Source organism: Myotis yumanensis, unplaced genomic scaffold (assembly GCF_028538775.1).
Source record: "Myotis yumanensis isolate MYYU_CA2020_CCGP unplaced genomic scaffold, mMyoYum1.0.hap1 SCAF_6, whole genome shotgun sequence".
NCBI lineage: Eukaryota > Metazoa > Chordata > Mammalia > Chiroptera > Vespertilionidae > Myotis > Myotis yumanensis.
This window is the reverse complement of record NW_027223757.1, coordinates 3623280-3650859: the sequence shown is the minus strand read 5'-3', so window position 1 is coordinate 3650859 and position 27580 is coordinate 3623280. Positions and strand designations below refer to the sequence as shown.

General features: G+C 52.3%; 1 protein-coding gene across 3 annotated transcripts in view; it reads left to right on the top strand.

The window, feature by feature from the left end:
* IGF2R (insulin like growth factor 2 receptor) overlaps positions 1-27580 on the top strand; it is a 95801-nt gene that overhangs the window by 12379 nt on the left and 55842 nt on the right. For all 3 annotated transcript variants that reach the window (XM_070417385.1, XM_070417384.1, XM_070417383.1), the window contains exons 2-6: positions 7925-8064; positions 18045-18172; positions 19965-20063; positions 24534-24666; positions 27024-27153. In XM_070417385.1, coding sequence (XP_070273486.1) covers positions 7925-8064; positions 18045-18172; positions 19965-20063; positions 24534-24666; positions 27024-27153 — 630 coding nt within the window. The remainder of the gene's footprint in view (positions 1-7924; positions 8065-18044; positions 18173-19964; positions 20064-24533; positions 24667-27023; positions 27154-27580) is intronic.

The window sequence follows — 27580 nt, the reverse complement described above, 5'->3', positions numbered from 1 at the left end:
CTTTGCTGGGGCCTGTGCCCCTGCTCTGGGGAGGACTAGCGCCTGGCTCAGCCGGATATCTCTCTCTCTCTCTCTCTCTCTCTCTCTCTCCCTCCCCACTGGCTTCCTGCGCCCAGACCTGTGGAGCCACCAGGGAAAGACCTGTCCTTTCTTTCTCTCTTTCTCGCAGGCCCCGTATCTTTTCCACAGCCTGTGGGTTTGTTAGAATAGGAAGTGAAGTGCTTCCTGTATGAGTGTTGGCCACGCTGTGTCAGATGCGCTTGTCCCCCGCCTTCAGGTCAGGGTGCAGATTGTCACCCAAACCCGATCTTTCCTCCAGTGCCAGCGGCAGAGCGCGGTGACACTCCGCCGCGGATGCCCATGTCCCAGGTCGGGAGCCCTGCCTCTTGCCGTGCCGTCCTTTTCCCCCCGCCTCTCCCCCCTTCACCCCTCCCCGTCTTAGTTAAAAAGACTCGGGGATTTTTGAAGGGCATGGGGCGGGATGTATGAGCTGAGAAGCTCTCTGATCATGATAAGGGGCAGTCACGAGCCAAACAATTTCCTCCATGTTCTGTTCAGGACTTGGATTCAGGCCAAAGTAGGACCCCCCCCCCCCCCCGCCCCCGCCTTTTCTTTATTGATTTTTAGAGAGAGGAAGGGAGGGAGGGAGGGAGGGAGGAGGAAAGAAAGAGAGACATCGATTTGTTGTTCTACTTCCTTATGCACTCACTGGTTGCTTTTTGTATGTGTCCTGACTGGGGATCGAACCCACAACCTTGGTGTATGGGGACGACGCTCTAACCAACCGAGCTACTTGGCCAAGGCAGGAAAATGCTTTTTGATGTACAGATTGGAAAGACTTTTCATTCCCCTCGTCCCCCCAGTTTTAGATTTTCTGCTCACTCGAGATTCAGATTCAGAAAACAACTCTCTAGCCCAGCCGTGGGCAAACTGCGGCCCGCGGGCCGGATCCGGCCAGTTTGAAATGAATAAAACTAAAAAAAAAAAGACCGTACCCTTTTATGTAATGATGTTTACTTTGAATTTATGTTAGTTCACACAAACACTCCATCCATGCTTTTGTTCCGGCCCTCCGGTCCAGTTTAAGAACCCATGTGGCCCTCGAGTCAAAAAGTTTGCCCACCCCTGCTCTAGCCAGTGGCCACGCTACGGGAATTCAGCTCGTATATCACCAACTCGGTTGTCTTTTTTTTTTTTTTTTTTAAGGAAACCAAGTTATAGATTTATACATGCTTATTCATTTTATTACTGATTCCTCTGTCCTGCTTTATGCAACGAACTTTGTAGGCCAATAATAAAATGTTTAATAGCCATGTGACCATTGCCGCAGCCCCAGACTCAGGGGGCCAGGGAGCACAGACATATTTCAGAAGCGTCCGGCCATGTGGCCATGGGAGGCAGGGAGAGAAGGAGGGCTCATGAACTCAGTTTTCCACGATTTTTTTTTTTGTTTTAAGGGGTTGGGCACACCATCCATTTTGTAACTGAATTTTATAGACTTTATTTTGGATGTTAGCTGGTTTTAAACTGCAAGAACCCCAAGTTACATTTTACAAGGTATTGTCATTTTGTAGCACTCACTGATGACATACGAAAACTTGAGAGGCATCGTGGAAGACACCAATGTCAAATGCTTTAAAAACATTGTCCAGCCCTAGCCGGTCTGGCTCAGTGGATAGAGCAGACTGAAGGGTCCCAGGTTTGATTCTGGTTAAGGGTACGTACCTCTCAGTTGCAGGCTCAATCCCTGCCCCTGGTCACGGCACGTATGGGAGGCAACCATCGATGTGAGAGTGACACATCGATGTTTCTCTCTCTCTCTGTCTCTCCCCCTCCCTTCCACTCTCCCTAAAAATCAGTGGAAAAATATCCTCGGGTGAGCATTAACGAAAAATAAATAAATACACAAGTAAATAAATAAATGTAACGTTTTTAGAAAAGAGACTGTCCAGTCACACCCCTCTAGCTTTTTCTTTAGAATTTCCTCGTTCTCTGGACACGTTCACAGAGGTGTGGTCTGGTGGAGACGGCTCTGCACGTCTCCGTGAGGCTCGGGGCTCCAGGCGGCTGTGTTGGCCACGGGGACTGCCCTGCAGGGTTGCCCTCGACTGCTGAGCCTGGACCAGGATGGCGCCCGGTGTGGCATTCGCTGGAGCAACGCTGGGAAAGTCGAACCGCCTTCCTGTCTCTGGGTTGGCTGGCAGTGTGCTGCTTGTGTGCTTCCTGCTAATTGGTGACCTGCCAGCACCTTTTAGGAGATTATGAAACTCAACCAAATGAGGTTAAAACGGAACCTCCGTGCCACGAACAGATGCGGACCGAGTGCAGAAGTCCGAGATGGGCTTGGCGGAGGCCGTGGGATCATTGTCGGGGGCGGACAGTCCTCCGCTTTCTGTGTGCTCAGCGGGGAGGGCGAAATCAATTGTCCACATCCAGGCGTATTTCCGCCGCACAGATCACTCTAAAATCCGAGGTCCCTTCCAGTGATTTCCTTGGGTGTGGCTTCTGCCCCCACCCCCGGGCCCTGCTGGAGCGGATGGTTTGCTGGTGGGCTGCTTTCCGAGTTCCCGAGGACGCTTTGTGAAGGGCAGCTCTCTCTGCACTAAGTGGTCACGTTCAAGGAGAGTGAGTCCGAGATGAGGACGGCATGGATGTGTCCCTTCCCAGCGGGGCCTCAGCCAGCTGGGGTGCAGAGTGAGGCGGGAGCAGCCGGGGAGAAGGGGATGGATGGCCTTCCCATGGAAACCGCTGGGCGAGGAAGCAGAGGTTGCAGAAGGTGCTGCTGCCTCTGGTATATGGCCACTCAGCTGTGCAAAAGAGAAAGCAGAACTGGGTGGGGGTGTAAGGAGCAGACGTTTAAAACTTGGGGAAGAGCTTGAGCCAGCTCAGGTCCATCGCCTGTCGATCAGTCACACGGGACAGCCTGGACCTCGCAGAGGCCACCACTCGGCCTCGGTGGAGAGGTTCACCCCGTGCCCAGTCTGTCCCCTCAGTGGCATCAATGTACGTCACGAGATCGAGACTCTAAAGTTCTGTAAAATGTTTTGCCAGGTTCAGTGTTGTGTTGTCACTGAAACAAAATGTTTTCTGAAGAGGTAGAGAGACTTCTTTGAGCGTGGGAGTAAGTGAGGGGCTCGGACAGACCGGGCTAGTTCCTGGCCTCGTCCTTCCAACTGAGTGATGTTGGACGGGGGGCTTGCCTGATCCTTCTGCGCTTTGGCCTCTGACGGCAAAGCTGGAACCCGGGACAGGTGACTCATGGCAGCGCGTGCCTGGGGCTTTGCCCTGGAGATGCTCGCTCCCGAAGACGTGCTGCGATGCCATGCAGGTGTCCTTCCTCCCCCACGTTGATTCTGTGCCTGCCTGTCCTTGTCCTGGGCGGGTGGGCCCGCCTGTCCTACGTGGCGGTGCGGTGGGGGCCCCGAGATGTGGCCTTAAATGGTGGGAGAGGCCAGCGGGGCCGGCGCCAGAGCTGCAGACCCAGGGGGCGAGGCCGCGCGGTCCAGAGGACATTCATCTCATGTCAGGGTTGCTTTGACATGGACGTGGATTTTTTGAGGGGGAGGCGACATCGGCTCAGTACATTTGACACTCTGGGAGATGAGGTGTAGAATGACAAGGATTTTGCTTGCTTTTGCTAATTTTCAAAGCCAAGGTTCTTGCACATATCATTTTGTGTCCAGAAGAGCTGTTCTGACTGGGGCTGGGCTGCTCCCTTAAGGATATTAACGGCCTTTCGCAAGGCTGGGCCCCCGGACGGGGCTTCTGGGTGGTGGCTCTCATGGACCATCTGCTTCTCCCCCGACCCCCCCCCCCCCTTTGGGGGCCCCACCTTCCTGGGGCCCCTCAGATAAGAGGGAGGACAGCCTTGTGACTTTTGGAAGGCTTGACCCTGACATGGGGAGTTAGTGTTTCAAGAACACGCCTGTGGCTCTCCTGCCTACCCCGCTGCAGGAGCTGCCTGGAGAGCAGATAGATTTAAACCATACGTGTGTGCTTTTGAGCACAGATTACATTTCCACACAGCTTGCAAATATTTTCTTCCAGAGGTTTGTTTCTTGCCAAAAATTTAAATTTTAATGTTACAGCTTAGTTTTCATTTTGATCTAACATGTCGGTCTCATTTCTTGCTGTTTTTCCCTTGTCTTTCCTTGCGCACGCCCCAACGGCTTGGTCTAGGTCAGGGTACAGGCTTTTCTGTGAGTCTCAGCTGAGGGGCCTCGCACTGCAGGCTGTGTTCTGCTCACTTCAAGTAGAGCACTTCTAGCACACAAGTTCTTGGACAAAAGTTTATTATTCCTTAAAGATATCATTAAGTTTTATTTCGTGTATATAATGCTTTTTTTATTGTTTCTGAGACCATTTTCCGAATCTCTGACATGATCGTGCTGCCTTTGAATGTTCACATACGTGGAGAGATCGGTTTCGGCCTGGGCCCTTTGATCTGGCAAGGAGTCTGGGATCATCTGGTTCCAAACATGTAATTTTCTTAAACAGTGCTATCAGATATTTACATGACTTCCAAGCTTATTACGAAACAGTCTTTAAAAGTATTTATTACCAGCAGAAGCAGATCTAGATAATAATTTGATCTAACTAGGGTGCATACCAGACTACACAACCGTTTCTGGAAAATGTTTCCTGACTTTTCAGATAAATTATTGCAGCTAGAGGATTATTCCTGATAGAAGGTGCTAGGCATGTTTTTTTTTGTTTTAAAGCTGACATAAGTCCATTGGACGCAGGATGCTTCAGGCCTTGATGGTCTGCAGATGCCAGGGTAGCTAGTGGGGAACATGCCGTGGCCCTCCCCTCCTCTGTAAGTGACCGAGGACTGCACCCACGTGCTGCAGGTTGGGTGCGTGAGTGGCATTGAAGGCGCCGGCCTGGAGGGGCCACCCTGTGCGAAGTGGCTCAGTCAACCCCCTGAAAAAAGCCGGCACTCAAGTACTTACCTAGGACCCTCCCTTCCTGCTCCCAAAACCACTTACCTTTTGGGTAAATCTTGACAAAGCAAATATGAAATGCACACAGAGAAGAGACGTGTAATCGAATGGAGCAACCGTTTTTCTTTCTAGGGACCCTGGTTTCCAGAGAAGCAGGACAGTGTCCCCCATTTCTCTCTTTTTCTTCTCTTTCCTGCTCCCCAAACACCCACTCTTTACAGCTCGCTTACTTAAGTACCATCTCTACAAACACCCCAGTGGGTTTCTGTTAAAGAATCGCATAGCATTTTAGGTGCTGTGTGGATTTCCTTAGACTTTATTCCTACCAGTCACCTCGTTCTGAAATGACGCCCTTCTACCCTCTCTTGCATACTCCGGCTGTGGAGCAGCTCTGCAAGGCTGGCGGAGGGGCACGCTGGCTGTCCGGTGTCCGGGGAGAACTTAGTCCTGGCTTCCGAACAAGAGGCTAGCCGTCTCCGAAATTAACCGTGACTAATAGACAAGTTTTACTGATGCTCTGCAAATAAAAACACTGACAACTTTACGGAAAGATCCACGGGGTCTTCTCTTTGAGGGGCCTTCCTTCGCTTCAGGTACAAAGTCAAAACTGCTTCCTTTAAAAAAACAAAACAGCAAAACTGCTTCCTTTAATCTGCAGGCCCTGGCGCGGCCGGGCGGCCCATCTCCTTGGCCTCACCACCTGCCACCCTCACCCGCCTGCTCTAGCCACAGGCCTCCTCCTTTTCCATCGGCCTCGCGGCCTTGCCACGGCCAGTCCCTCTGCGGAATCCGGAATCCTCGTCCCACCACATCTCAGTCTGCTGCTCCTTTTTGTTACTGGCCTCAGGCCAATGCCCTCCGAAGGAGGTCCCGTCTGCGGGGCTCCTGGGCCGGTTCTGCCTGGGGAGGCGACTTTGTTTCGGTCCCAGCAGCACAGATACTCGGTGGAATGTCCTGTGTATTTGTCTTCTTGTTTGTTTTCTGTTCTCAACTGGAATAGACCCCAGGAGGGCAAGGGCTTTTGGGTCTGATTTGATCACTGCCGTACTCAGTACCTGTGCTGTACTCAGTACCCCTGCAGTCCTAAGGAACATTTGGTGCGGCAAACGGAAGAGGTTCATGAAGGTCAAAGGGAACAGGCTTTGTTGATGACTTTCTGCTGCCTGGTAACGGCTATTTTCTCCTGCGGCCAGCCCTCCGACGGTGGGAGATAGCCAGCTCTGTTCCCGGTGCAGAAGGGGGTTCAATGGCACCTGCTTTCCAGCCGCCGTCACCCCGGGGCAGGCACTTGACAAGCACACCAGCCTGTTTTTCAGGGTTCTACCAGTGCAGGGGCCGCTGAACTGGGGGAGGAAGAGGCAGCCGCCACCCTGCCTGACCGCTCCTGTGTGCTTCCCTCCCCCCTCCCCCGGGCTTCGTGGCGGGGTGTGTGACCAGGCCCCACACCTACGTGCAGGAGAACGCGGGGCTTCTTGCTGCCACCAACCCCACTGTGGGGTTCCTCTGTTGCCGGATGGGCTTCTGGGGGGACTCTTCTCAGCTGGAGGGGTGTTGCCTGGTGTGCTCTGCCCAGCCCTGGTCCTGATGCGTGGGGGAGGGCATCTGGGGAGTGGGCCGCGCCCTCTCTGAGGGAGTGCCTACCGTCCAGGGGCGCTGTGTGGGGAGCAAATGCTGACACTGATGAGTCTGACCTCCAGCAGCTCCTGGGCAGGCCAGCGAGGCCAGTGGTCGGCAAACTCATTAGTCAGCAGAGCCAAATATCAACAGTACCACGATTGAAGTTTCTTTTGAGAGCCAAATTTTTTAAACTTAAACTATATAGGTAGGTACATTGTTATTAACTTAATTAGGGTGCTCCTAAGGCTTAGGAAGAGCCACACTCAAGGGGCCAAAGAGCCGCATGTGGCTTGCGAGCCGCAGTTTGCCGACCACGGAGCTAGGCCGTTCCCAGGTGCTCTCTCTCCCTTTCACCAGTTCTGGTAACAGACGCTGCATCCTGCAGGGTCGTCCAGCCACATGCCTCCCTTTCCGTCTCTACCCTGAGGAAATGACCCCCAGGCTCCCAAATGGACAGAAGAACATTCTCTCTGTCCCGACTGGAGAATTGAGACTCATTGTTTTGACACAACTGACAAGCCATTATTTTGTCCCAAGTATGCAGATTCATTCATTAACCATTCATTAACAGTTCATTAACTCAAGAGCTACTTTGCCAGAGGTTTGAACATACAATAAGGTTTTTTTAAAAAAAATTCTCACTCGAGGATATGTTTTTTAAATTGATTTTTAGAGAGAGAGAGAGGAGAGAGAGAGGGAGAGAGGTTGAACCTACAACCTAGGTATGTGCCCTGACTGGGAATCGAACCTGCAGCCTTTTGGTGTACAGGCTGACGCTCCAACCAACCGAGCCACCTGGCCAGGGTGCGCCCAGTGAGTTTGAATGCATGTGAAATGTTCGTCCCAGTGGGCCACCCCAGGGGGACGTCTGATTTTGAATCTGATAGTGGACTCATTACACGACTCCGTCTTGTCAGTTTCAATCTGAGCTGTAGCTCTAAAAGTAAAACCAGAAGTAGAACCGGCTTTCATGCCACAACTAGTTTTTAAGTAAAATAAACAAAGTAGAAAACACTCTTTGGCTTTCCAGCATTCCAGTGTGATTTGAACGGTTCCTGTCTTACACCAACACGATTCTTGAGCAATTACTTATCTGAGTTGATACTCCTAAGTGGATGGTAGCATTTTTAAGAATTTTGATGACCGATGAGTCTTGAGGTGGCTTCAGGGCGGGTGGGAGCAGAGCAGGGTGGTGGTTAGTGGTTTCTGCCCTGGCTTCTGGTCAACTTGACGTAGTCGCCTTCAGGATCTGGCTGATGGCGGCTCCGTGGTCCTAAAGCAAATGAGGCTTGAATGTTAAACCAGAGAGAGGGTTAATTATTGGCAGATCCCTGACAACGACACATTTTCTTCCTTTTCAGCTACACTTGGGAAGCTGTTGATACCAAAAATCAGATGCTTTACAAGATCAGCGTCTGCGGGAGCGTGGCCATCGCTGCGTGCGGGGCGTCGAGCGCCGTCTGTGTGCAGGACCTGAAGACGGGCCGCTACCGCTCCGTGGGTGAGTGAACTGGCCTGGCGCCCTTGGGGGTGGGGGGTGGGGGGGGCGCCACCTCCCGGCGTGGCCAGGAAAACTCGGTGACTGTACAGCTGCCTACACAGTTACACGTCCAGGTATAATGGACATTTTGTGTTTGCTCATAGTTAAAAGGGATAACAGTTAAAATGTCCACTATGAGATCAAATTAGATGTCTTCCATTCAGTGCAGCGATTTTCAACCGGTGAGCCGCAAGAATGTTGAAAATACGCAATACCCGGCTCTCTCGTCAGGGGCCCTGACCTCTCCTTCCTTAGGTTGGCATATAAAAAATGACAATAGCCAGCACAAGCTATGGTTGGGAACGAATCAAAATTATACCCATTTTTTTTTTTTTTTGGTCAGATTGGCAAAAAAAGGTATTTTTTGGTGTGCCGCCAAATTTTAGTAATTCTAAAATGTGTGCCATGAGATGAGGAAGGTTGAAAATCGCTGATCTGGTGGATCCTATGTAGTTAATCGTTATGAAGAATTATGCACATTTGTACTTACTGACCTAGAAGGATGTTTCCCATGGGGCTCTGCCTTCTCACGCTTTTCTCAAACCCTCTCTTCACTCTTCTCCCACCCTCCCTCCCTCTCTCCCTTCCCCCATCTCCTCTAGTGTTGGGTCCTTTCCCCGTGTAATGTCTGCTTCCTTCTGGGGTCCCTTGGTTCTCAGGCAGTGAGGGTTCACGTGGGGTCCACGATGGCCATTGGTTCTAGGCTTACGTGAACGATTGAGTGGTCCCACGGGCTGGCATTCCTACATTAAACGTGCAGACCTTTCTCCTGGGGCCCCACGTGCCCTCCTTTTGGATCATGACCCCTTTCCCCTGGTGAGGAGGGAAAGGGGCCGATGCCTAAATGAAGGCACTCAGGACCGACGGAAGAGCAGCAGGTGCCAGGGTCCTTGCACTTGGCGGTTAGACGGGTGGGGTCCCTTGGGGAGTGGTGGTCCTGAAGCCGAGGCGCTGTGGAGGGGGTGGCGTGGGAGGCTTTGGTGCTGGGAGGGGCAGGTGCTGTGGTAGCTCTGCCCGTCCTTTTGAATGGAAAGGTTTCGAGTAAGAAGAATCAGGCCTCCAAGGTCAGCTGGTGGAGGCCCGGGTCCTGCTTGGTTTCTCTATCTCCCATGGAGGAGACTTACACTGAAAACACAGCGCGAGGGGCTCGCGGCCCAGGACGAAGGCCCGAGGAGCACCAGGTTGTTCGGAACTCTCGGGCCGGCAGGTTTTCTGTGTGTGACACACTTAAAACACGGGCAAGTGAGATGGCCGTTTTCTGCTTGGGATCTTTTGATGATTCATGGAGAGAGGGCCTGTGTGCCAGCGTTACTCAGGTTTTCAGAAAGAGGAAAAGGAGGTTTCCTCTGTTTTTCACTGTGATACTTGACTGTAATGTTTTTGGCTAATGAAAGTGTGTCCTATGTTATAGTACAATGTAAACCCAGATGCAGAAAAATCACCGGAGGAGGATTTGTGAGGTTGGCGTGGTTGGACAAAATTTGAGAATGACCAAGTTCCGTAAGCTTCGGCCCTGGCTGGTGGGCTCAGTGGTTAGAGCTTCAGCCTGCCTTCCGAAGGGTCGCAGGTTCGATTCTGGTCATGGGCACGCACCTGGTGCAGGTTCCCGCCCAGTCGGGGTACGTGTGGGAGACAACCAGTTGAGGTGGCTCTCTCACATCGATGTTTTTCTTTCTCTCTCTCTTCCCCTACTCCTCCCCTTCCACTCTCTCTAAAGTCAATGGGAAAAGAATATCCATTGATATTAACAAAAAAAGAAAGAAAGAAAGAAAAAAGGATTAACAAAGAAAGAAAGAAGTTACATAGGCTTTGGAAGCCAGGCGGGAGCATGGTGATATTCCGGGGTAGGTAGTGCATTATTTGTGATGGTCATGGGGGAGGTGATTTGATAAAATGTGAGTTTAGAAAGCTGGGCCCAGTGGAATAGCAGAGCTTGGTTAAAGGAGAGAGGCTGGAGGTAACTAGACGAGTTAACAGCTAAGTTACAGGTTGACATATGAACCAGCAGTTTTCAATCTCGTTTGCTCTCCCAGACACATACCACATGCTTTCCCCAGAGCTTCAGACTCCCAGACTCCCACGGGGGAGGAGGTAGGCTAGGCGCCTGAACTTCTAGCACTTACTGCCCTGTCCTTCAGCTCAAGAAGCAAACTAGCAGGAGTGGATGAGGTGACATTAACATGTAGAGGTGATTTTGAATTAGATCTAATTTTGCTGGTATGTGTCTTACAGTGGATGTAACGAAATTTGCCTTTATAACTTGTTTTCTAACTAAGTTTCTTGTGTACTGTGTGTGAGGTGTTATGTTTTTAAATAAAATAATCTCAATTCATTCAGCAACTTTTTTGAAGTAGGTGATTTCATTTCCCTCATTTTATAAATGAGGACACGAGAGCCCAAAATAGATAAGCCGCTTGCCAGGGGCTGGTTGCCAGAGGCTGATGGTTGCGAATGTGAGCTGACAGGCCAGCCCGGAGCCTGTACTTATTTGGGGCTGTGTTGTTTGGAGAGTCGTGGAGGCACATCAGACAGTTGTAGAGCTAAAATGGGAACCACGACGGGAAATCTGAACTCCTGGAAAACTAACTTATGAACTAGCTAGAAAGGGGGGAAAAAAGTGAATTTTGAGAACAGGCACAAAAACTGGAGTTTCCAATAGATCAGAGGAACGGGAGAATTAGGATGGCAATAGAGCCAAATATATGTGAGAATTTAATGTTTAACTAAAATTTTAGGTGTAATTTAGGTATTTATCTCTTAGCAAACAGTGTCAGACCTCTCCTTCATGTAATGTAACAGGAAGGACAGATCGGTTAAAATTAAAAAGACAGTGGAACGTTAGGGGAATAGAAATATAATCTAGAGGAGGCAAGCTCTTCTCTTAATAAGTAAGACAAACAACCTGGGAGAAAAATGGCAAAGTCTAAGAGCAGGCACTTCCCCAGGAGGAAATCCTGATTGTCAATGCAACTTCATTAGTGAGTCAGGTGTAAATGCAAAGCAAAGCAAAGCAAGAAAAAAAAAAATCTCACTTTTCTTCAGTCAAATTGGCAGAAGTTTAAATGGTTGCATCAGACAGCGTTGGCAGGGAGCCTAGACGCGGGCACATTTGTGTAGTGTGTGGAATGGTTGTCTACAACCCTTTAGGGAAGATAATTGTTGATGCAAGTTTTATGGTGCCCACAGGGCTGTTGTTATACTTAGAAACGAATAGTAAGACCTCAACTTTGGTTTAAATAATAGTACATTATTTTTGATGAAGAAATCAAACATTAGTTCTTCCTTAAGCAGATGATCCTGTTTCATATGTAAATCTAGCAGTGGAGCAGCGAGGTTTTATGGGGCCTGCAAACAACGTTTGGTTCCATTTACAACTTAGATGAGTCACCTTCACCACATTTTAAAATGACTTTTACGTCTTATATATTTGATTTCCTTTGAAAATGTGATCTGACAGTGAAACCTTAAGCACTAATAATAATTCTTAAAAATGTAACACTTTAAACCTTTAAATAGGATGAACCTAAAATTCTTAGTCTAATACAATTAGTCTAAAGGAGTTGCTCGTTATAACCTTTGAGTTAGAGTTATAACATTCCACATTGCAAGTATGTAAAAACACCAAAGGTGTTCACGTTCCTCCCAACATCCTAAATATTAATACTGTGGTTTTAATTTAATCTCAGGGTTAGAAGCTATATATCCACCACCGAAAGCCCGTTACCAGCCCATTTAACAGGTAATGCGCCCACTAGGGAAGAATGTTAATTGAGGTTACTCACCATCAGAGCCCGGGATTCTGGCTGCCGTCTTGTTGGGGATCTGGGTGCAGGACACAGGGAAGCCGTCTGGTTGTAGGCGCTGTGTCCAGTGACTTCATGTCCTCAGGAGTCTGGCCCTGACCTCAGGGGGTACCTATGCTGTGACTCCCGTGTGCAGCCTCAGGAATCTCCCACCCCCCACCCAGCCTGGTCACTGGATTGAATTTTGTATCACTGGTTATTAAGATGTGAAAATATATTCTTTTCTTCTTAAGCCCTACATACATACATATATGTATGTGTGTGTGTGTGTGTGTGTGTATATATATATATATATATATTTTTTTTTTTTTTTTTTTGTAAAACCATGTAATTCTATTGGATATTTAAGGTATCTGGTTGAGTTTTAGATATAACTCATGTTTTTTTCCCATTTATGGTCTCTCCCGATAGTCTAGCAATTTCTGCTAAATTTTAAAACATATTCCTATAACCTACTTTTGCAAATCTTACCAATAGAGGAATTAGTACTGTACAGAGATTTTTGTACAGATTTTTTTTGTAGTGCTGTGATAAATAGTATGTTGGGACAGCCTACCTGTATGGGGCAGTTCAATAAATTGTTTTATTCTGATTTACTTGGTTAATTCCCAGATATATAAATAAAATATGTAAAAACAACCGACACTTAATATTCATTTATTTGAAGAAACAAATACTTGAATGAATCAGTCACTAAAACAGACACAAACCCCTTTTCTCATGGAACTTACACACACAAAACCACAAGGGCCCAGTCGGGTATTAGAATGTGATGAGTTCTGTAGAAACAGAGGGAAGGAGAGAGTCAGAGCGCTGGCGGTCTCGGGGGCGTGTATGTGCTCAGGCATATTAGCTCGGGAACCTGCTGCCGAGAAAGCCACATTGAAGCAAAGACTGGGAGCCGAGGGAGTGAGTCTTGTGCCTCTTGGGGAACAGCCAGTGCAGGGGACAAAGGGGAGTATCGGGGCGGGGGTCGCCGGTGGTAGCAAGAATAGAAATCTCTTTTCAGGGGTGTTGTTGCTTAGAGAGCAGAACACGGAGGCAGTAGCTTGGAGAGGAGACCACGGTAGAGAGGATTCTTTCTCAATTTGGTGACACAGCATGTGACAGTCCACTTTGGAGGACACGACACAGTCAAGATGGGAGGTGGGCAGCCAGGAAGCCTCGCTGGGGAGCCTTGCTGAGCACAGCGCTGCCTAGCGCGGCGAGGACTGTGCGCCCGCCTTGCCAGCCCCGCGGGAGGAGTTGGCGGGGCGCCGCGGCCGCCCGGTGGCCAGCCCCGGAGGCGGGATCATGAGGCCCAGCAGCCTCAGCGAGGCCGGGTAGCGAGCTCGGCTGGGCTCGGCCGGGGGCGCCTGGGGTGGCAGACGAGGCTCGGCCGGCTGGGCTCCGGGGAGCGCGGCCTGGCGCGCAGGGTCTGCACGACCCGGCGCGGCCTGGCGGGGACGGGCGAGCGCGGCCGGGGGCGCAGGGTCTGGAGGACTCGGCGCGGCCTGGCTGGCAGAGCGTGGCCCGGCCGGGCGGGGACCGGCGAGCGCGGCCTGGCCGGCCCCCTGGCGCGCAGGGTCGGGAGGATCTGGCGAGGCCTGGCTGGCAGAGCGTGGCTCGGTCTGGAGGGTCCCGGCGAGCGCGGCCTGGTCTGGCGGGCCCGGGCGAGCGCGGCCTGCAGGGCTCGGGACGGCGAGCGTGGTCTGGTGGATCCAGCGCGCGACCTGGCGGAGCCGGCGCGATCGGGCGGCCCGGGCCTGCTGGAGCCGGTCGCCTGGCGGACCTGCCACGGCCGGGCGGGGCCGGCGGGCGCGGACGGGTCTGGCGGGCCCAGGCGAACGCGGCGCGGCCTGGCGGGCCCGTCCTGCAGCGCGCGGGACGGCGGGCTCGGCGCTCGCATCCTGCCCGGCGGGGCCCGGCCAGGAGAGCGGGGCCTGGAGGAGCCGGAGCGGTCTAGTCTCGGGGGCCCCTGCCAGTGCGGCCGGCCCTGATGAGGCCGGGCGAGCTCGACCTGGTCTGGCGGAGCGGGCCTGGAGAGCGCGGTCGGGAGGACACGGCGAGGCCTGGCGGGCCCTGGAGAGCGCGGCCTGGCGGGTCCGGTACGCAGGGTCTGTAGGACCCGACGCGGCCTGGCCTGCAGAGCTCGGCCTGCTCTGGCTGACCCGGCCTGGAGAGCGCCGTCTGCTGGGCCGGGAGCTCGGGATCTGGTGGGGAGCGCCCGGCCTGGAGACCGCGGTCGGGAGGACCGGGCGCGCGCGGCCGGGCGCGCTCTGGAGGACCCGGCGCGATCTGGCGGGCCCGGCGAGCGCGGCCTGGTCTGGCGGGCCCAGCGGGCGCGGCCTGCTCGGGTGGGCCCGGTTTGGAGAGCGTGGTGAGGAGGACCTGGCGCCCGCGGTCGAGTGGGCCTGGCGCGGTCCGGCGGGCCCAGCGCGCGGTTCGGCGGGCCCAGCGCGCGGTCTGGCGGACCCAGCGCGCGGTCTGGAGGACCCAGCGCGGTCTGGCGGACCCGGCCTGGCGATCGGGATCTGGAGGACTCGGTGCGGCCCGGCGGGCCTGGGCGAGCGCGGCCTGGCCTGGCGGGCTCGGCCTGGAGACCGTGGTCGGGCGGGCCTGGCGCGCGCAACCTGGGCTGTTGGAAGCGCCCTGGCGAGCGCGGCCTGGAACTCGCGCGCTCCGATCGGCCGGGGCCCCGCCAGTGCGTTCTGGCCTGGCGGACCCGGCCTGGAGAACGTGGCCTGGCGGGCCCTGCGCGAGGTCTGGAGGACCCGGCGCGGTCTGACGGGCCCGGCGAGCGCGACCCAGCCCATTTGGCGCCGTCCTCGGGAGCTGGCCGTGGGCCTGGCGTGCTGGCCGCCGCCCCGCAGTCCTCGCCCGGCTCTCGTCCGGGGAGGATGGCCCGGCTGGCCGGTTGCCGCGGTGGTTTGCCGCGGTTGCGTGCCGCGGTGCGCTGCGGCCTCTCCTCGTGTGCCCTGGGCGGCAGCCGGTCTCGGCCGCCAGGCGGAGCGGGCAGAGGAGGAAGACGAGATGGATGGGCTGGCGCAATGCCGATGGGGCCTGCTGCTGAGGGATGCCGCTGCCTCGCGCCGCGGCGGCAGAGCTCGGCCGGATCCCTCTCGGCCCGAGGCCAGGGCCCTTCTCCTTCCCTTTTCAGGATGGGCCCGCCGTTATGAGGAGCCCCCGGGAGCTCTGGGCACAGGGCCGGAACGGGCTGCGGTATGGGGGGACTGCAGTGTGGGGGAGGGTCTTTAAGATGGGGGGGGTGCCGGCCCGTGCGCGCCCTCTTGTGGCCGCAGCGCACCGCTTTCCGCCGCCGCCTCCGCGTCTCCTGCAGCGCTGGGCTGCGGGGGCGCCCGGAAGCCCCGCCCCATCGCCCGGTCCCAGACACGCCCACTGTGGGCGGGGCTTCGGGCGCTGTCCACGGGCGCTGTCCACGGTCCGGGCGCTGTCCACGGTCCCGGCGCCGCGGCGGGGTTTCTGCGTCCTTTTGCCGAGAAAAGGGTTGAGTGGACAGACCTCCGAGTCTCCCGCAGACGCCGGTGCGCAGGCGGGCAGGACAAAGAACCGCTGCGCGGTCATGTCAGCGCGCCGCTGTCGCAGCTCTGAAACCATGGCCTCTTCCCAGTTGGCATCATAATTTTACCCCCTCTCCTTTTTTTTAAAAAGACCGCAGCTGTATGTATTGGATCGAATTATACTCCTGCGTTCATGATATGCACTTACCAGTAATCCGAGGGCTAACCTTTTAATTTAATTTAATTTTTTAAAAAATACATTTTTATTGATTTTAGAGAGGAAGGAAGAGGGAGAGATAGAAACATCAATGATGAGAGAGAATCATTGATTGGCTGCCTCCTGCACGCCCCCCACTGGGCCTGCAATCCCAGAATGTGCCCTTGATGGGAATCGAACCTGGGACCCTTCAGTCCGCTGGCTGTCACTCTGTCCACTGAGCCAGACCAGCTAGGGCTCATTTTGTTTTTAATTAGTTGTTTTAGAAAATATAGTGAATCCTGTCTTTAACAAAATGGAGGAACCTGACAGTAACCACTACTTATGTCTTCCCCCAACAACTGGAAGTGACCATTGGCCCACATCTGCATTTAAAAATTTGTCCCTTCTCTTCCTCCCTTCCTCATCCCCCACCCCCCAATCTGGGTGTGTGTATATGTGAGGTTTTCAACTTTTTGGGGACTCGAATGGTAACAGTATTGTGTTGCTGAAAATCAGCTATATTGTTATCTTTCACTGTGGCTTGTTCCTTGTAACCCCTATGCAATGCTGTGTGGCCCTTCCAAGTTTAATCCACTCTTCTGCTGAGGGGCATTTGGGTTGTTTGCAGGTGATTGCTGGTGTGAAATACACAAGTTGTTCTTTCACTTGTTTCCTGCTATGAGAGTGCATGGTTTTCTCTTAGGTATATGCCTGAGAGTTGAATAGTTAGGTCATAGGGTATATGAAAATTCAATTTTAGGGCATGATGCCAGACTGACTTCCGAAGTGGTCATACCAGTTTACGCTTCCACGCAACATAGGAGAGCTCGCCACTGTCTCTCCTCCAACGCTTGGTGTTTAATTTTTGTCAATGGAATTGCTGAAATTGGCATGCATGTGGTCTCGATTAGCAAGTCCTTGTTCACCAGTGATGTTCTACATCTTCATGTATTTATTGATGTGTTTCCTTCTGTCTGAATATGTCCTGTCCATTTTATATTTTTAGTCATATGACTTATTCTTTCTGCCTAGAAGGTTTAGATTTTTCTCTTTGCTTTTGATATTAAAATTCATCATATCTTGACTAGTTGTGGGTCTGAAAAAACACTCTCCTCTTTTTGTGCTCTCTGTCAGGCCATTCATTTTCCTTTATTAACTAGATTTATAAATTCATTGGTCTTTAGTGAGTATATATATTCTAGATGCCAGTTCTTTGCCAGCTCTGTGTATCTCCCAGTTTATAACTTGTTTCTTTTGTTAAGCTATTTTTGATGAATATAAAATTTTAAATTTAGTAACAAATTTACCAGTTTTTTATAGTTAATGCTATTTAGTGTTAAATATTTTCTTTCATTAAGATATAAAAGGTGGCTAACTATATTTTCTACTAAAAATTTGAAAGTTTGGTGTTTGATGTTTATGTCTTTAACCCATTTAGAGTTTATTTTTGCATATGGTGGTAGGTGGTGATCCTATTTTATCTTTTTTTGAATATGGATTGCCATTTTGTTTCCAGTTCCATTTATTGAATATCCTCTTCTTTGCCCATTGATGATATATTAAAGTTTGATTTGCACAAATGTCTCTCCTATGTTCTAGTCTATTTGTCAGTTTATCTGTTTCTATGCCAACTACCATCATATTAACCAGTTAACTGCCATGCGTCCAAAACGAAAACCATCCCCACACACCACGATATTTTGAATTTAATTAAAAAAATCAATTTGCAATGAATATTATAAAAATAAATATATTACAATTCAGGCGTTCTTGAGTATTTTCAGTTGAAAATTCACATGAAAAATGATTTTAAAGTTGGTCTATAGACGCTTATGGCAGGCAAATGGTTAATACTATGTATATTTTTTAATTTTTGATTATTACAGTAATGTCCCAGGCAAACTAAGACATGATTACTCGACTTGTGAGCCATTCTAAAGAATTTTGATATAGCACATATGATGGGAAGTTATTGAAGAATATTAGTGGCCGAGTTATAGGTTCTAAAATTCATTTTTGATGATCACACTGGTGCTAGATGGATGGGGTGGGGGGATGGTGAGGGACAAGACAGGAGTGGAGTTAAGGGGACCAGTTAGGCTAGAGCTGGAGGGCAGGTGAGAGATGAGAGTGGTTTTAGTAGTAACAGAGATGGAGGGATGTGGGTGGATGTGAGATGGAGGTGGAACCAGTAGAACTTTCCGATGTGTTGAATGTGGTAGAGAGAAAGGTAGGACTCAATGTAACGTGTTTGGGGCTTGAACAGCTGGGTAGATAGGATGCCCTTCCTGGGGTGCAGAATTCTGGGGAAAGGACAGCTTGTAAGTCTGCAAACTTTCAGATGAATGATAGCGCCGCTTTTAATTTGCTTTTGCTTGGAGATAGTCTTATGGTGGTGAATATTTTATAGCTTGTTTATTCTCGTTCCTTTCCGAATAGGTGACTCTCTTCTGAAAAGTGCAACCAGAACTCTTCTGGAATTCAACACGACAGTGGACTGTGGCGGGGAGCGACGTGGACGCCACAAAACCCAGAGCAGCATCACCTTCCTCTGCGGGAAAACCTTGGTGAGTCCGCGGACGCACTTTACAGTCTTTTGTTAGAAATGTTTGCCCCTTGGGAGGCCTTGCTATCGCGGTTATTCCAGGGAGAATGAGTGAAAAAAATGGAAAGCACAAAAGATAGAAACCCCAACCAAAATCACCATCGCCATTAAGAACCAATAAGTAAAAAATCCGAAGTCTATAGTTACAACCTTTGAGTGAAACTTGATCCACATCCTGTGTAAAACTACAAATCAAAGTGATTAATGTGTTTAAACTCAAGCACAGTTTAATGTTTATTGCAGGCATAATTTTTTTTTCTTCTTTTTAAAGTCTCTTCTCCCAGCATTTTATTTGGATAGTTTTTAGGGCAATGTCTTTATTTTTTTAAAATGTTTTTCTTTCCTCATTTACATTAAACTGTAGAGATGGACATCTATGTAGGACAGCGGTTTTCAAATGGTGTGCGGCAGAATGTTTAAAACATGCAATACCTATTTAGTTGGGGGCGCTGACCTCTTTTCCCTTAGATTGTCAAATAAAAAGAGCACAACAATAGCCGTCCGACGTGACTGAATCAAAATTATACCAATTTTTTTTGTCTGGTCGGTAAAAAAATGTATTTTTTGGTGTGCCGCAGAATGTTAGTAATTTGTTTATGTGCGTGTCATGAGATGAAAATCGTTGAAAATCGCTGATGTAGGAGAAGTTTTTGCTAGTGGGCAGTAGGCTTCCCAACCTTTTTGGGTATTCCTAAGTGTTGAAAGGGGACATAATTGTTTAAAGTGTGATTTGTTCTTGCTGTCTCTATATTGCATGGGATTTTAAAAAATTTTAATCCTTAGTGGTTAGTGAGCGTCTTAAAGTAAATAATTGCTAGTTTTTAGGAAAAGCAATTTGTATACAGATCCTATGAACGTTCTCTAATCAGTAAGCGCCCAAGTATTTAGAAAAATCAGGGTGAGTAAAACTCATGTGGCCACCAGATTGCTTTAAAATATTATTTTAGAATTTGCTGTGCCTGTTATATCCTCAGGCCCGTAATGTCTCATCGCAAGAATTTTTTAAAGATAGAACTTACATGTTACGTTTGAACCGGCCTATCAGTTGTCCATGTTGAAACACTGGGAGAAAAGTCGGTTTGCCGTGCTCTGAAATATGGAGGTCTGTGTTACTGAATATGCCAGCTCCTGTTTTAATTTTAACTGATTTCCTTCAAGAATTCTGTGTTCACCATAAAAGAACCAGAATTGTGGCGAACTCCAGATTTGCACATGGGTGTGTAGAGGTAAATTCCCGCCGGGTCAGGTATTGCCCGGCAGCGCTGTGGCTAAGTTTGGAGTCTACCCGGGTCCAGGCGTTTGGGGGGGGTGGGGTGTGGGGGGGGGGAGCGGCTGAAGCGAGGCTGGCGTAGGAACTCAGCCGGGCTTGGGTGGGCCTCCTCCCTCGCTGACAGGAAGCATGAGGTCACATTTTCTGGCTTTGATTTTGTTGGCATTTGGTTAAGAGAACATTTGGAGTTTGAGAGGATCAGGACTCTGAGGATTGCTTCCCATGAGTTTACTGTACTTGCATAGTTGGGGCAGTAGAACAGTGTTGGCCCGATTCTACCAAAATTCCAACATGATTTCATGAAGCTTTTGTCTCAGAGTTTTTGGGTTTGGGAACTTGGTGATGACCTTGTTGAACTAAAAACGGTTGCGTTTGCCCGCCACCCCCGTGTTGCTACTTTTAAAATGTTCGTTTACTGTTTCTAACTTTAATAAAGGGAACTTCACAGTGCGCAGCAGGGTGACTTTTAACTTTATTTTTAAAGGGCACTCCCGAGTTTGTCGCTGCCGCAGACTGTGTGCACTACTTTGAGTGGAGGACTTCCGCAGCCTGCAAGAAAGACACGTTCAAAGCGAAGAAAGAGGTAACCTCAAGGTTACGTGCTTGGGAAGAACATTCTGGGACCCTTCAGACCTGAAATACTGGTTTAGTTGTTGATATTGTGCTGGGTGGTTCTCCGCTTAGGACAGGGCTCTTAGCATCCCACAGGAATGGAATGGCCCACCCGTGCAAGCAGGTTCGTTCCTGGTTTCTGGTGCCGTGCAACTCAGTACCTAAGTGACTCGGTGGAGCGGGGTGCAGTGTGTTCACGGTGCCTCCAGGTGCCGTCTTCCCCTGGAGCTCTGGGGGGGCTGCTGGATGGTGGCTCTCGGCCAGGCGTCCTGAGCCCTCCAGGTCTTGGCCAGCTCGCCTCGGAGACTGGATGGCTTACCGTTCCTTCCGTTCTTTCTTGGTCAGATCATTCTTTAAAAAAAAAATAATTTTTTTTAAAAAAAAAAATTTAATTTCAGAGAGGAGGCGAGAGGGAGATAGAGATAAAAACATTAATGATGAGAGAGAATCATTGATCGGCTGCCTCCTGTACATCCCCTACCGGGGATTGAGCCCGCAACTCAGGCATGTGCCCTAACTAGGAATCCAACAGTGACCTCCTGGTTCATGGATTGACGCTCACCACTGAGCAACACCGGCCGGTCCGGTCTGGTCATTCTTGTTGATCCACGAAGTGTCTGTTCCCTAGACTAGGGCTCCGAAGGTGGCTCCACCGCGTGGCTTTCCTTGGTCACGGAGGGGAGGAGAGTGGGTAGCCCTCTCTTTCTGCTTCACTCCTCCCGCCACCGGGTCGGACCCGTGCTCGCCTGGACAGCGGTCTTCGTGGGCTGGTTATTCTCACTTTTCGCGATTAGTTTTCTGTTCTGAAGGGTTGAGTTCAAAGTCTTAGGAGCGGGGAACTGAGCAGTGGGAGTTGTTTTCACTGATGGCTGAACGCCGTATCGTTCCAGAAGGGCATAAAGAGGTACATTCGTTTTTAAAAAGTAAAACCAGTGACATGATGAGTGCTGAGTGATCGCAGGCCTTTCACACGGGCAGTCCGGGAAAGAGGACAGTCTCACGTGGCGGGGAAGGGCCACGCTGCCTCGCGGAGGAGCCGGAGGAGGCTCCGTGCAGAGAAAAGTCTCAAGTGTGAAAGGGAGTGAGGCCCATGAAATGTCACCGACATTGAGGAACGGTGTCAGGTTTACACTTTCAATCGTAAAATGGAGGGCGAGCTGTTTGCCAGCATACAGTGCGTGGCGGGAGGAGCCTGTCGGGCTGCAGGGCAGCTGCCTGCCCTTCCCGGAGACCTGCACCTCCCCGGCCCCTCGAGCCCCCGCGGGGCCCCGACGCCCCCGCCTGCCAGCGAGGCTGTTTTCCTGCCTCAGCGGCGCGGCCTCTTCCTCGCTCTCCTGAGCTGGCGGCGGCATCTCCCACCACCTGGGAAAAGCGCCTTTCCACGTTGAAGACAGAAATAAGAAGCAGTCTGTCTCCCCTCTGCCTGGTGCGGGTGGGAAGTCACACACTGCAGCCCGGGGCCCAGCCCTGCCTGGTCTGTTTGTACAGCCCAGAGCGGAGAATGGCCTCACGTTTTATAGGCTGTAAAGAGACAAAGAAGAATGCAGGGCAGGGGCCTACGTGACGGGAGCTGGCATGTTTACTCTGTGGCCTTTGCAGCAGACGGTGCCCTGGTCTAAATTGTTCTTTGGGGCGGAGGGGGGAGGGCCAGCTGTTTTTTCTCAAAACAGTGACATTTAATTTCTCTTCGAAGTGGATCTGAAGGTGCAGGAGAGACGTTGCAGTCTGCGCTCTGCTCGTCTCTGGGGCCGGGTGGCAGCTGGGCGTGATCCCTCCCGTTTCCAGGCAGGGAGGGCCCGTGGGGGGCCACGCAGGAGGAATTCCTTGCGTTTTGAAAGGCTGCTTGCTTTCAGGGGCCCGTGGACTCAAGGTCCGGAGGGCGAGTCCCTGCTCACGACCTGAACTCCTTTCTGCCCCCCGTGCCGGCACCTTAGAGGGAGGACCCGAAGAGCATGTGGCCGCTCGCGTAGCCTGCTGTCACCGCTCCGGTCACAATCGCTCCCGGGTGACAGTCGAGCACACCCGCTCTACCCTGTCTCCGGGGGATGGATTACGCCCGCCGTGGTGTGACTCCAAAAATGGTTAAAACTCTCAGCATTTCTTCTCTTTTTTTCTTTCAACTTAAATTCTTTATTGTTGAAAGTCTTATGTTTGTCTCCTTTCCCCCCCATTGACCCGGCTGCTCCTGCCCCCTCCAGCACACACCCTCCCCCCCCTATTCTCTGTGTCCATGGGTTGTGCTTATCTGCATGCATACAGCACCCGGCATTTCTTAAACAAGAAATCCGCGCTCGGTCTAGGGTTGCTGTCGCCATGATGTCCACACCTCACTCATATTTTTTCCTGGTTTCTTTGTTTATGTTGCTCTGACGGGCAAGAGTCATGCCAGTGCTCAGCTGCCTTTTAACACGACCACTCTGGGCCCGTTCAGTGGGCCCTGGGAGGGTTTTTTCCGATGGTAATTTCTCTAAAGGACCCCGGGCGGACGCCCCCTACCCTAGCACTCCGGGGAACACAGAGGACTCAGAACTCAGCAGCCACACAAGCCCGGTTAACATACGGCGCGAACAAGGTCCACTCAGTGTGCGGAGCGGGGGCCGGCCGCCCCTCCCCCGGCGGCCGCGTTCCTGCTCTCATGAATGTCTCCATTGCTTTGCTCCGTGGGGCAGGAAGTGGGAGGCCTTCCCCCAGGAGCCCGGCTGTTTTCCGACGCGCACTCCAGTTCTGTGGGCGCAGAGCTGGGCGGGCCCGCAATTCCTTCCTGGCCCGCGCGCCGGCCAGCGGTGGCTGGCTGCCTGGAGCGGGGGTCTGAGCGCCTGCTTCTCACTGGGATCCCTCGAGCCCGTCCAGAACGGCGAGTCCTTGCACACGTGGCCGTCTTGCCTTCCCCCCACCCGGGCCGCGGCCCCCTGGCTTTCACAGGCTTTCATTTTGTAGCTGGGGAGGTGCCCTGCCTCCATTCTGACCCTCTTGAGTTGGTGTCTGTGTGAACGTGCTGGGGACTGGCACCCGTCAGATTCGCAGGATTAGGGACGCTGTGACCACTGTCCCGGGGTCTGGTGACAGCCTGCAGGGAGACCTTTATTTTAATTTAGGTAATTTTTAAAGCGTGTGGACCTAGCCTTTCTGCAGGATGTAGCCTGAGGCTTGGCGTCTGGCCCCTGTGAGTCATGTTCTCCCTGTACCAGATGTGCCAGCCCCTGCGGTTATCAGCGGGATCTCCGATCATGGGAGCCTCTGCTTTAGGGATCTGGTTGGAATGAGGGCGAGTGTCCCCCGAGGCTGCGAGGAGGTGCAAGTTGTTGATTCAGGCCACTAGCTCTCCATGAAATCTCGGGAAACGGGGCTGGGGAAAAAAGGTTAGTGGGTCAGAGCGTTCCTGCAGGTCTGATAGCATCTTTCTAAGAAGGATTTGAAAGCTAAATATTAGGCAGTTAACCTTTGCGAGCAGACCTGCATGTGAATGGCTTCATTGTGAAAGACGGAGTCTCAAGAACATCGTGTCTAGAAAACGCTGAAACAAACTACTTTGAAATGATTGCCGAGAACACGAGTCTTCAGAGTCCTTCTTCGCACGGGTGATTGAAGTGATGCCAGGGTATTTTTTTGGAAATAAGACTTACAAGGGGGTTTCAAAGGCAGACCTGGCAGGGGGTGGTGTGATCTGGGTGACCAGGGCCTTTGTGTGTCTCGGCACGTGTCTGGGCGCGATGGCTCTGCTTTAGAAGGAGGAGGAACTGTTGGAGCCTGGAGCCGTGTCAGCTGTAATGGGCTCCTTGACATTTTAGAAATAAGAGGCCATTAGTTCCTAGAGATGAGGGAGTGAGTGATCATAAATGAGAATCCGGGAAGGGCGGCTCGATGCTCGAAGGAGGACTCTGTCTTCATGTTACTGAGCAGATGCTGGTGCAGGCGTTGTCCTGAGCCTGTCCTTTAGGGCGTCAGCAGGGACAGAGCCCTGCACTCAGCCAGCGGTCTCTCCCGTGGGAGGAAGCTAACAGGTAACACACACCAGCACTCTGAAGGGCAGGAAGGCGGGGGAGGCACAGAGAGGTGGGGAGCACTGCTTTAGATCAGAGTGTCAAGACAGGCTCCCCGAGCACGTGACGGCTCATCGGAGACCGGAGCGAGGTGGAGAGAGAGTGGTGTGATCCCGGGGAAGTGCATTCCAGGGGGAGAGAGTGTCGAGTTCCCCTGGGCTGAGCAGCACCTGGGGGCCCAGAGACTGTGTCCTGGAGGTTGGAGGGGGCTCCCTCTCTGGATCTGAGCAGAGAGATGCGGCCGATGCAGCTTGGGCAGGGCTGAGCTGGTGGTGGTGGGGACCTGGGCTGCAGGGCAGGGCGTGTGTCATCGGGAAGCAAGGACCCGATGAAAAGACGGGTGGTCGCAGGCCGGTTGGAAGGTGTGTGTTGGAGACTGACTCTCTCCCCCTCTCTTCTAGGTGCCGTGCTATGCGTTTGATGGCGAGTTCAAGAAGCACGATTTAAACCCACTGATCAAGCTCAGTGGCGCTTACTTGGTGGACGACTCGGACCCGGACACGTCTCTGTTCATCAACGTTTGCAGAGACATAGGTGTGGACCTTGGGGGGCGTGGGCGAGGGGTGGGGAAGGGTCGCTTGGAAATGTCCTTGTCTTTGCCCTCCGCCTGCGCTCACCTTTCTGGAGAGCCACGTGGCTGGGAGGCCTCGCGATAGCGCTTGTCCCCACAGATGTCTCTGTGCATAGCCCACCCCGCGGCCCCAGGAATCCGATCCCTCACATGTCCCCTCCACACTGCGAGTCCGGCCCCGTGTGCTCTCTCTGTCTGACACTTGGGGTTTCAGGATTCTCACATGAATCTTACTTCCAGTGAGATGGGGGTAGGGGTGGGGGATGGATGGATTTGGTGTGTGGGCGCTGAGCACGGCTGGAGGAAATGGAGTCCGGAGTTCCTGGCCGGGCTGGGGAAGCCACGTGCCCCGGCTGTGGGTACCTGAATCCCTTGGCTGTGAGCTGCAGGCTGGGAAAAGGGGAGAGGGGTGCCCAAGGTTCTGGGGCACTTGGTCATGACCCATATTTCGTTCTGGGCCGACTTCCTGCCTGGCTGTCTCTGAAGCTGCCAGGACTGTTGTGAGAAGCTTGGGTGTCTGCTCAGCTACCTGAAGGCTGTGCCCAGCCTTTATCCAGCGAGGCCGTGGGAAGCTGTGCTAAGCCCGGCTGGAGCCTCTCTTGGCGTTGACTTCAAGGGCTGTGAGTTGTTAGTCCTCTGCTAGCTTTGCTCGTGATCAATAAAAAATAATCCTTCCCTGTTTCCCTTACATTCTTATTCCTCACATCGTATGTAGGACTTTGGCCTTAGAAAAGTTTTTAAAAAGAAAGCCAGCCCATGAGAGGACTGTGGGCCGCACGCACATGCGTGAGTGTGCGAGTATTCTTTACACTGTGCGTGGACATCACGCGCCACTTGGCTCACTCCTTCTCCGTTGTTCTAAAAAGGGAGCCACACGGCTCCCCAGGGGCCAGCGCCGGGCAGGTGTGCGGCAGGTTGTTCATGTCATTCTTTTGTGCTCCAAGGATGGCTTCTGTTGTTCTTCTGGAAAAGGGTCGGTAGACAAAGTCTTTGTCTTAAATGGGCCTGTAACTCAGGTTTGATGATAAAGTTGAAGAGGCCTGTAGATGGTTGAATTCTGAAATAGTATGCGATTATTCACATTCACTGGATATATTTTTTTTTTTTAAATTTTATTTTATTGTTTAAAGTATTACAGATAGTAGTACATATGTCTCCTTTTTTTCCACCCATTGACCTTCCCCCGGCTTCCCCTACCCCCCGGCACATGCCCTCACCGCCCCCCCCCCCCCCCCCCCAGTGTCTTGTGTCCATTGGTTATGCTTATATGCATGCATACAAGTCCTTCGGTTGATCTTACCTCCCCCTCGCCCCCAACACTCCCCAGCCTTCCCGCTGTAATTTGACAGTCTGTTCCATGCTTCTCTGCCTCTGTATCTTTTTTGTTCATCAGGTTATAATGATATATTCTTAAAAGCGCTTTGTTTCTTTCCCATTGACTGGCAGTTTGAGTTGGGTTTCCGTGGCTTTGATTCACACAGGATCATCCACACTGAGTGTCTTTACCCCGACCTTCTCCAGCCCCAGGAGATGGCTCCGGGCCTCCCACTGTGTTTGAAAGGGACCCTGGAAACCATGAACAGCGTAGCTTTCCTGCCGGCTGCGCAACTGCACGCTGAGGGTTCGTGCCTCACATTTGCCTTCAGTCCCACGAGTGCTCCGTCCCCCGTGGGTCACTGCGGGCGCAGACGCTCAGGGTGCATGAACCACCCGGCAGGGAGACCTCATGATGGGGCCTGAGACCGATGGTCGTGTCCCTCCATCGTCCGTGACTCCTCAACCCTGTGAGGGGCTCGGCTGGGAGAGCTGTGGAGTGAGGTCAGAGGTGTAGCAGAAGTCAGTGGTGGGTCGGGGATTTGAATCCAGAACCATCTGTGGGTTCTCTCGGGTCTACGTGTCTTCACACAGACCCGTGGATCCCTGCCTGTGCTGGTCTGTTTGTAGATGGAAAGGTGGTCATGCTGAAGGTAGTGTTTCCAGGAGGAGGGGGCACATTCCTAACGTCAGCGAACACGAGAGCCCCGGCTTATCGGGCGCCTCTGACGTGCCAGGTGCGGAGCGAGTGCCCTGCATTCCTTCCCCGACACGGGCCCGCAGCCCTGCCGGTGGGGGCTGCTGTTCTCTCTCCTCCTGACACGCAGGCAGGTCACCGATGTCCAAGGTCTCAGAATGGAATGTGGTCCAGACTTCTACCTTACGTTACTTAGGGAGACTTTTGAAATGTTGCTCTTGTTTTTTTCTTTAAAGGGACCTTGGGCCCGCGGGTAAGTGTGACGACCCTTGCTGATGCATAATCCACATCCCGTGTACTGTTTTACAGACGCTCTACGGGACCCGAGCCCGCAGCTGCGCGCCTGCCCCTTGGGCACCGCCGCCTGCCTGGTGCGAGGGAGCCAGGCCTTCGATGTGGGCCAGCCCAAGGAGGGGCTGAAGCTGGTGAGCAAGGACAGGTCAGTGTGCGCGGGGCGGCTGCCTCCTCAGCAGGAGCCTGGCTTTGTCGTTTGCTGCAAGATAATGCTTGCAAAACGATGGCTTCCCACATGCTTGCAAAACCACAGTCACCGCGGTGAGTCACCGAGGCTGCCTGACTCCTAATCACTTGTCTCCAGAGCTGTGAGACGTGGGTCGGGATGAGCCGCACAGGGCTGCCTCGTGACAGCTTCGTGTGACAGCTCCCTGCAGGTGTGTCTGACGTTGGCCATGGCAGGGCCCTGGTGAAGTTCACTGTTTCCTCCTTATCTGCTCTTTAGAGACACAATCCTGCAGGCAGAGGGCAGGAAGGGCAGTTTGCTGGCTCCCTTCCAGGGCGCGGGGCCTGCTTCCTGCCGGGGCAACGGCGCCCCAGGCCATCCAGGCCCCCCAGGCCCCCAGGCCCCC